Source organism: Hypomesus transpacificus, chromosome 10 (genome assembly GCF_021917145.1).
Source record: "Hypomesus transpacificus isolate Combined female chromosome 10, fHypTra1, whole genome shotgun sequence".
Classification (NCBI taxonomy): Eukaryota; Metazoa; Chordata; class Actinopteri; order Osmeriformes; family Osmeridae; genus Hypomesus; species Hypomesus transpacificus.
In genome coordinates, this window is record NC_061069.1 from 10,534,742 (window position 1) to 10,544,587 (window position 9,846).

The following is a 9,846-nucleotide window of genomic DNA, read 5'->3' on the forward strand; positions in this document are numbered from 1 at the left end:
CCTATGTCTTGTAATATAATGTCATGAAGGGTTGTCAAGTTTATTGTCAGGGGTCTCTGTTCTGGACCGAACACTCTCCCCCTTGAATCTGAACCAGGTTCCGCTTGGAAGGGTGTAGATGCCTTGACCAAAATGCCTGACGCCCTCCCAGCGTTCTGTCGGTCGTCAAGGAAGCATTCCAGGGAGCACAGAGATGTTGGGGTGTGGGGTGGGGTCAAAGTTCAGGGTGATGTGAATGCATTGTTACTGGAGGCAGCAAGTTCAACCTGCTGCCACACACACACACACACACACACACACACACACGGGCTGAACAGTTCAACATGTACATGTGTGTGTGTGTTTACATGGTGTCATGGAAGAGAATAAAGATGATTGTTGTAGTGGTATTTTGTGTTTGGCACTAACTGTACCTAGTCACAGGGAAAATGTTGGCGTCGATCCGCACAGCCAGTGTGTGTCACAGTGTGTAACCCAGCCAGCGTGTGTCACAGTGTGTAACCCAGCCAGCGTGTGTCCATGTGCAGCACCAGGGGGGGCGGTCAGGGGGCCAGCAGTAGTACTGGACTGATCACAGCTCCTGGATCCTGAGGCGCTGAGTAATCAATGATCATCCCCTCCCTCCCCCGCCCTCGACACACCTCCTCATCCCCCGCCTCATCCTCTCCCCGCTCTGCCCGGTGTCAGGCAGGATATTAGCACATGGACAAATCGATACCGCACAAGCGAAGGTGAAGCTCTGATTGATCAAGATAAAGATAGTCCCTGACCGATCACCATAACACTCTACGCTACCGTGTGTGCGTACGTGTGTGCGCGCGTGCCTGTTGTGTGTGAGTCAGTCAGGGGCTCGAGTCATCCACAAGTGTAATTGTTAGAAACTGATTAGGAATCAGCCTTATTCATCAATGTTATCTCTGACACGAACCCTGACCAGACATTTGGTCACGACAAATCATAATCCACACATCTGGAAATATGCCCATCGAGCTTTAATATAATCTGTAAATGGTGTCGGTGGATTAAATGAAGCTGTAGTTCTCCTTCAGGTCCTTGTGTGTCTCCAGAACTTTCTGCGCCAGGCTCAGGCGTTTGTTGCCTGTGGAGACGAGCAACGATAAGACAGACAGACACACAGACAGACAGACACACAGACAGACAGACACACAGACAGACAGACACACAGACAGACAGACAGACAGACACACAGACAGACAGACACACAGACAGACAGACACACAGACAGACACACAGACAGACAGAGAGACATTTGTCAGGCTGAACCCCCTTCCGCACACACATCCAAAGACACTGAGGACCCGTTGGATTCACAACCAGGGATTACACTGATCCCACCTGGTGTTCTAGAGGTTAGAGTAGTCTGTATTATGACTATACCGATCGAATGTATCCTACCCTATCAGGCCTACCCTGCTACGTTCTACAGTATTGCGACCTTTGACCCTATCGTGGCATATTCAGTCCTATATCCTCCATACATCCTCTTCTAGCGCACCTTTGTATGGGGCTAGCAATAGGTTCCTATATTATTTCTCTGACATAAATAACACAGATATTGTAAACAGGCTAAATATTACGATTTTGATTATAATCCAGTTATTCTTCTGATCTCCAGACAAACAGTGTCATCAGTGTAGCTGACCCCTGTGACGGATAATATGCACAGGGATCACTCAAACACATTCACACACACTCACACACACATACACACTCACACATCCCTTCCAGTTGTGACTGAACGTCCTTGTGCTGTGCCAAATCATTGACAGTTTCATGCATGCCACATCAGAAGTGACTTAGCATTGGGAAGGATCTAGTTGCTTAGATCTATGGGTTTCAGCCTAAGCTCTGACCAATGGAGGAGAGACATCCCGTGCATAACCAATCCCTTCTATGTGCAATCTTCAGGAGTGTGTGTTTAACAGCAACGGTATCAGAGCGCCATCTAGTGGCTGAAAACAGTAAGGGCCGTGAAAGCCAGCGGCGTCGAGCGTCGGTCAGCAACTAACTCGGAGTCAGATGGCTGAGCGGTTAGGGAATCGGGCTGATAATCAGAAGGTTACCGGTTCGATTCTCGGCCGTGCAAAATCACGTTGTGTTCTTGGGCAAGGCACTTCACCCTACTTGCCTCGGGGGGAATGTCCCTGTACTTACTGTAAGTCGCTCTGGATAAGACCGTCTGCTAAATGACTAAATGTAAATGTCATGTCAATGTAACTCGAGATAATAAATTCAGAGCCAGAGTGACGTTTAATCGGTCATTCCGAAACGCCGCTCCTTCCGACCTGACACGCGGACACACTCCTCCTTGTGCCGTTCGTTCCACGCCTTCATCTTGCAGGTCTTGCTGCAGTAGAACACCTCGTGGCAGCGGCTGCAGGCCGCCAAAGCCACGCCCACCGAGCGCCCGCACTGGTAGCAGTACTTGAACAGACACTTCCTGGTTCGGGGAGGAACAAAGACAGGTATAGGTTGCCGTGCGCGCGCTCACGCTCACGCTAACGTTCGTTGACTGGGTAGACCGTGCGAGTGTACCTGACGTTCTGCGTTCTGCTGTCTCTCCTCGTGGACAGCCTGAAACGACAGGATGAGAGATTGAGGAAGAGATACGTAGAAAGAGAGAGGGAAAGAGGATATAGAACGACATAGACGGAGAAAGTGATCGGTAAATAGACAGAGCGTGATAAACGGAGAGAGAAAAAGAGAGGAGAGAGTGAGGAGAAAGAGAGGGGAGAGAGCGGAGAGAGGAGAGAGAGAGGAGAGAGACAGGATGACAGCACGTGTGTGTAGTGTAGACTATGAATCAAGGAGTGTGCAGTGTGTCGTGTGTAGTATGTCATTTGGAGGGCACCTGTAGTCTTCGGCCTGTATGGAGTCTGTGCTGGACTGCTCCTCCATTCTGCCAGCCCTGAACTGGGAGACTGAGACACCTGCTCCAGGGTACACAAACACATCTGTTGGACTGACACCTGACACACACACACACACACACAAGCAGTGGAGTGTGACGGACGCTAATTAATACACAACAGCTCGGAAAGGACACACACACACGCTGACACACACACACGCTCACACACACTCAACAAACACATGCTCACACACACACACACGCTGACACACACACACACGCTCACACACACACACGCTCACACACACACACACACGCTCACACACACACGCTCACACACACACACACACACACACCTTCCCTGTCGAGGCGTTGGCGCTCCAGCCGCACCACGGCCTGCCTCAGCAGATCTCCCATCAGGCTCAGCGTCTGTCTCCGGGCGTTGTAGGCCTCGCGCTCGCGAGGGTTCAGGGCGTGGTACGGAGTGTGGGCGATGCGCCAGTCCTGAGGAGGGCAAGGACAGGCTCGCTATTCTGGTTGATCTGGATCACGGTACTGCATGGACTGTACTGTACTGTGTAGAGACCCCCCGGAGTGGGGTTAAGGCTCTTGACTGCTGGGGGTGGTGGGGTTGATGAGGAGGGGGTGGGGGGTGTCGGGGTCGGTACCTGTTGGAACGTGTAGTGGGCGTAGTCCACGGCGGTGCCCACGGCTAACCTGCGGCCCTCGCCCACTACCACGGGCATCATGATGTTGGCACCTGCCTTCATCAGCTTCTCCAGCTGAGGGGGTAGACAACAGCACTCAGCTTCCACTTCCTGTGTGTGTGTGTGTGTGTGAGATGTACTCTGGTGTTGCGTACCAGCTTGGTTCTGTTGCGGGGATGAGCTCCACAGTCGTAGTGGATGTTGGTCATGGCACACAGGGCACTGCCCACCCTGCGGGTGAGGGGTAGGTTTGGGTCTGCCCCCCCAGCCAGCAGCTCATCCAGGGCCTGGTAGGGGGGGGGTGACAGATCACAGATTTGTTTTCCGTGTGGGAAAACTAAGGCGGTTCTCCATCATCTTTTGAGAGCGTTTGCGGGGGGTGTACCCCCCTGCTGTGTTCTCACCAGGTCGTTGCCGCTGGCGATGGCCAGGGAGAGTGGGGAGTGGCCGCTCCAGAGCAGGCTGCTGCTGGCCTTGTGCGACAGGAGCAGAGACACCACCTCTCTGGCGTTCTGAAACACAGCAACGCACAATACAGAACACCACAATCTGATTCTAGCTCTTAGAAACACACAAACAGGATTAAAGTTTTAAAGGGACTTAACCCAGACAAATGCTGCCCGGTGAGGTGAGGTATCGCTGGACTTACGGTGTAGTCGCTGTCCCTCTGACAGGCCACATGGAGGGCCGTCCTGCCCCCTTCGGCAGGGGGTTCCCTGGAGGTGGAGTGGAAATAGGAGGGGAGGCTGGAGGAGATGACGGACTTGTTCCCAAACCCAGCCAGAGGCTCCACTGTGTTCTGTATGTGTCGGAAAGTGTTATAAAGTGTTGTAAAGTGTTGTGAAAATGTTGTACGGTATTGACATTTAAGAGAGACTCCAGCATAAATATTCATTCTTCAGTCGGTTTGTGCGTGCTGGCCTGTGCGTGTCTGCCGTCTCCATGCCGACCTTGTCCAGGTGGAAGACCTCGTGTTCGTCCTGGGCTCGGACGTCGGGGTTGGCCACGGCGTGGAGCAGCAGCTCGGTGATCCTGGGACCCTCCGCCCCCGGCAACGCCGCGGCGATGTGCAGCGGGTACAGGCCGTTTTGCTGCAAAACGCGGGGAGAGAGACGAGAGAGACGAGTCTTTTACTGGGTTCGTTTGTCGAGGAAAGAGGGGAGGATTAAAGCGAATGTGGAAGAGAGTTTAGAGAACTGAGAACTGAGGACAGAGAGAGAGAGAGAGAGAGAGAGAGAGAGAGAGAGAGAGAGAGAGAGAGAGAGAGAGAGAGAGAGAGAGAGAGAGAGAGAGAGAGAGAGAGAGAGAGAGCTGGAGGGAGGGAGGGAGGGAGGGAAGAGAGAAAGAGACACAGAGAGGGGGGCAGACAGAGAGAGACAGAGAGGGAGGCAGACAGAGAGAGACAGAGAGGGAGGCAGACAGACAGAAGGTGATCAGGGCTACCTCTGAGGGCAGGGCTAAGTCAGTGCGTGCTCCACACTCTAAAAGCCTACGAACACCATCGATGTCGCCTGCCTTGGTGGCCAGAAACAGGACGGGCATTGGGACTCTGGAGGCATTGGGGTCCGCCCCCCGGTCCAGCAGCAGCGTCATGGTAGCCCAGCGGGCTCGGTGCCTGACCACAGGGTTAGCATCAATAACCTGACCGCTAGCAGCCAACCATGACTACACACAGCTAACAACGACTATTGAAGCTAGCTACAGCTAGTTACCAGGCAGTTATCTCTGTGTTTGCCATAGAGTTCCTGCTAGGGTATAACATGTGTTAGGTCAGGCCCAGACTCACTCTGCCTTGATCAGCGCCATCTTGTGGACTGTCTCCCGAGGATCCATATCAACCGACGACACCAGGCCTGTCCGGCTCAAGGCCTCGGCAGTCTGCTGCATCACTTCCTCCGAGACCAGGATGGGGAAACTGGCGACCGAGCGGGCCGAGTTGAAGGTCTGCTGCTCAGTCATGCTGGCTCCCTGGCTCCCCCCGACCTCCAGGGACCTGGCCCCCTCACTCCAGGACACGGAGCCCACAGGCATGACTCCATCCAGAACCTGAACGGTGTTCTCCTCGCTCTCCCCTCCCTCCTCCTCCCCTTCCTCCTCTCCCGTCTGCCTCATCCCTCGCTCCTCACCCTCCTCTCCATGCCCCACCGCCTCGCTCTCCTCCTCATCCTCTCTTTCGGGATCCTCCTCGTTTTCATCATCATCACCCTCTCTCCCCTCCCTGTTCTCTCTCTCCTCTCCATCCTCCTCCAGATTCTCTGTCTCCTCTGTCTCCTCCATGACGCTAGTGTCCGGTGAATCCTGGCTATCCTTCTCATATTGGTCACTATCGAAGCTCTGGTCTATCTCTCCAGACCCTTCGCTCTCCGGACCTTTCCCTGGTCCAGGAGCATCCTCATCCTGGCCTGCATGCTCATCCTCAGCACGGTCCTGGTGGTTGTGGTCATCCGGACTTCTGCCGACAGCCTGTCGGTCCTGGTGATCCTGTGGTGTTCCGGTCTTGGATCTGGGTTCTGGGGTCTTGTCTGGGAGGGTTCTTCTCTCCACTGGGCAGCCCTGGGACCAGGACTGCAACTTGTTTACCTGCACGACCAAGAACAGGTTACAGCTGTGCATCACCGCTGGATGGAGTCAGATGGCTAATCGGTTAGGGAATTGGGCTATTAATCAGAAGATTACTGGTTCGATTCCCGGCCGAGCAAAATTATGTTGTGTCCTTGGGCAAGGCACTTCACCCTACTTGCCTCGGGGGGAATGTCCCTGTACTCACTGTAACTCGCTCTGGATAAGAGCATCTGCTAAATGACTAAATGTAATGTAAATGTAATGGATGACTAGTAGTGAATACATACAGTGTCTCTACCAAACACTGAAACCGTTTATGGGAACCTATCTCACGCCAGCTTCCATTTCAGTTTGGATCAGACTGTCTCTGGAGAGCTGCCCACAGCCAGGCTGACAGGATGCTGGGCTAACCCAGAGACGGGGGTCTGTACCTGGGATTTGAGCGGAGGCCTCAGGGGGTCCCTCTCAGCCACGGTGCGGTGCAGCGTCTGGATGGGGTAGTAGAGGATGTGACACACGGCCAGGGCAGACATGCCCTCGCTGTTCAGCTTGTTGACGTCCGCTCCACTGTCCAGCAACAGGTGAATGACATCCTTGTGGCTGTTTATCTGCAAATGTGCACAAGAGCACACACACCCGCGCACACACACACACACACACACACAAACACACACAAACACGAGTGCAAACAAAATAAATGCATTACATATCCAAAATCGTAAGAAACACCCAATAAGTAAATGTTAATTTTATATTATAGATATTAAATGACTGTTTCGTCTTTTTGATCAATACTTCAAATTAAGACTGATGAAGACTCAAGGCTAAAGGTGTGTGTGTGTGTGTGTGTGTTACCGTGGCAGCAATGAGCGCAGTATGCCCTCGGGCATCGCCCACATCGGGGTGAACCTTCTTGTCTCTCAGGATGTGGTAGACGCTCTGGGGGTTGCCTAGCAACGCCTCCTGAATGAGGCGCTCGGAGCGGACCTCCAGAGGGCCCTTGGGGCCGAAGCGCTCCCTGTTCTCTGATAGGACGGCCTGGACGTCCCAGTCCCGCCCCTCTGCTTCGAACCTGTTGCGGAGGACATACCCACCATCACACCGTGACAACCTAATCGTTCCAAACGATGACATCTTGAATATAACACCTCATTAATACCATGACCACCTTCAGCGACATGTCCTCGATTTGAAAGGACTTGATTGTGAGCCACCGTTCAGATGGCTGAGCGGTTAGGGAGTCTATTAATCAGAAGGTTGTTGGTTCGATTCCCGGCCGTGCCAAATGACGTTGTGTCCTTGGGCAAGGCACTTCACCCGTACTTGCCTTGAGGAGAATGTCCCTATATTTACTGTAAGTCGCTCTGGATAAGAGCGTCTGCTAAATGACAAAATATAAATGTGAGGCTGTGTTGAGACGTGAGAGCCCCTGACCTGTGCTTGTGGATGTGGACCTGCATGCGCCGCTGCAGGGGAAGGGCAGCGATGGCAGCCGGGTCGGTGTCCGGCCCTTCGCAGTTTTCTCCGAAGAACATGTGGTCCAGCTCCCTGCGCAGGCCCCAGGGGATGGGCAGGTGGTCCGAGTCCGTGGAGTAGCACTCGATGTCTGGGGGCAGAATGAAGCGCTCGTCCCGCAAGAGCTCCTTGTAGGGGAAGAGCAGGGGGTCTGTGCTGGACCCAGCGGGGCCTGGCCAGGGGCCCTGGCACCCCAACAGACCCCCGGCTAAAGCCTTGCTCTGAAATACAATATCATACCATACTGTACCCTACCATACCAAACCACACCATTCCCCACAACACTGTTTAAGACTTTAATACTTGAGCATGTTTTTCAGAACTTTTCTGTGATACTGTATGCTGAAACCTCTCCCACTTCATCAGTACAGTACCGAGAGGGCGTGGTATGGATCCTGGTTCCAGGGGTCTGCCTTGGCGACAGAGCGGGGCATGTAGTGCTCGGGGAAGTCACGGAGGGTGAAGCCCCCCTCCAGGGAGGTGCACAGGCGGAGGAGCCTCTCCCGGTGCCACAGGCCCACGTCCTGACGGCCGTCGGGGTAGGTCATGACCCCTGGACCAAAGCGCTCGTCGGCACGGTACAGGCCCTGGAGATGAGAGGGACACCAGGAGAAGTACCTCAGAAACACAGCCCCTCCACACAACACTTCAGTCTTCAATTTGTGTACCATTCTACCCTGGAAGTATTTCTACTGGATGTGTCTATATTGGAAGTACTTTCAGAACTAGGCTGTGATTTAAAAAATAAATATATATAGGGCTAATTATGTGTTTTACCTGGAATGTGGATCCGTCAGGGAAGACTTGCAGCCCATAGCCCTCCTTTCTGTTCAAATAGAACTTCCCAACAAACTTGTGGCCTCCCGGCCAGGTATACGTTCCTTTGCCATGACGATAATCTTTGTAGAATGTGCCCTGGTAAAACTATCCAAGACAATAGACAATTTACAGTAGATTCATACTCTAAATTGCTTGAACAACTGCGAAGTCTAGAGGCAAGTGACAACTTGTTGACTAGACAACAGATGGACCATAATATTAACAGCCTATGTAGGCTACACTTGTTCCAGTCATGCCTATAGATTACCTCTCCGTTTACCCAGGTGAATGTTCCAGAGCCATGCTTTAAATCTTTGAGAAATTCCCCTTCATATTTGGATCCATCAGACCATTTCTGAACCCCGGGTCCGTTTCGCTTCGCACATCCATCTTGTCGACCTAGGTAACTTAGTGTGCGCTCGTTACCACCTGCCCGTGGTTCACTCTCGACAGCTTTCGGTGCAACACTTGGAAGTGTTGTCATGATTATTAGAGCGTATTCTTAGAATAGCCCAAGAAGAGTCTCAACTATTAAACAGTCTGCAGGCTGCATGCATAATTTTAGCAAATAAAAACAAGTCCGCTAGCCTTTCTGTTGTACTCCGCCGTCAGCTTGTCAGTGAAGGTTGCCCTGACAACCAAGAAGGGAAACTTGTATTTAATCATTCACAAACCAGCCCGCACACTGTTTGAGCGCTCCTGGCAATTGTGAAATAAACAGCAAGAGAAGTTGTCAAAGTTTGTAATAAATCCGGTGGTTTGAAACGCCGACATGTACAAATAAAGCAGGTATTTTCATTGGTGACTGCCAAGTCTCTGAGGAATGTTTCGAACGCTGACAGCTTTCCCTGACAACTGCGGCGCCCTTTGTGAAAAACTCCTATACGGAGCTTCCATTGCCCTGATTCTGCCAAGACAATCTATGAGGAGCCGTTTAGGAAATAATTCAGACTGTCCTTACACACGTGGAGTGAAAGGAGAGGATAGGAGAGAAGAGGAGAGAGGGGAGAAGAGAACAGAGAAGCTTAGAGCAGAATACAAAAGAATACTATTCCTCCTCAAGTACTTAAAAAAGAAAAAGAAAAAAAAGAAAAAAAAAATCCCTGCACGTGAAGTGAAAGTAGAGGAGATGAGAGAGGAGGAAAGGGGAGAGGAGAACAGAGAAGTTGCTCTAGAGTATGCTCTAGGCTAGAGTACTGTATTATAGAGTCCTCATTAGTGATCAATGATGCATATTGTGCTTCTGTTTTTTCAACCTTTCAAAACTTTTTGGGTACTGTTACATTGAATTAGAGGCGATGGCTTTAGCAGCGAAATAAAGAGTAAACCGTAATTATTTGGAAGGGATTATACTTAAGTGTAAGTAGGCTA

General features: G+C 51.9%; 1 protein-coding gene across 1 annotated transcript; it reads right to left on the reverse strand.

Moving 5' to 3' along the window:
• Positions 1-1,016: 1,016 nt before the first annotated feature.
• On the reverse strand, positions 1,017-9,371 carry ankmy1 (ankyrin repeat and MYND domain containing 1). The gene is made up of 19 exons (XM_047027139.1): positions 8,744-9,371; positions 8,434-8,580; positions 8,031-8,243; positions 7,576-7,877; positions 6,997-7,213; positions 6,573-6,749; positions 5,833-6,159; positions 5,366-5,745; positions 5,023-5,194; positions 4,530-4,670; positions 4,229-4,378; positions 3,984-4,091; positions 3,735-3,866; positions 3,541-3,654; positions 3,229-3,376; positions 2,873-2,990; positions 2,557-2,595; positions 2,307-2,461; positions 1,017-1,099 (listed from the first exon to the last, which is right to left on the reverse strand). Exons 1-19 carry the CDS (start codon positions 8,957-8,959, stop codon positions 1,023-1,025), a joined length of 3,333 nt encoding a protein of 1,110 aa, XP_046883095.1. The 5' UTR covers positions 8,960-9,371; the 3' UTR covers positions 1,017-1,022.
• Positions 9,372-9,846: the final 475 nt, after the last annotated feature.

Coding starts and splice junctions, on each gene's coding strand:
- ankmy1 (XM_047027139.1), bottom strand. CDS start 8,959: ATGACAACACTTCCAAGTGTTGCACCGAAAGCTGTCGAGAGTGAACCA. Junction 4,671..5,022: donor ACTTAGCCCTGCCCTCAGAG/GTAGCCCTGATC, acceptor CGCGTTTTGCAG/CAAAACGGCCTGTACCCGCT. Junction 2,991..3,228: donor CCAACGCCTCGACAGGGAAG/GTGTGTGTGTGT, acceptor TGTGTGTGTCAG/GTGTCAGTCCAACAGATGTG.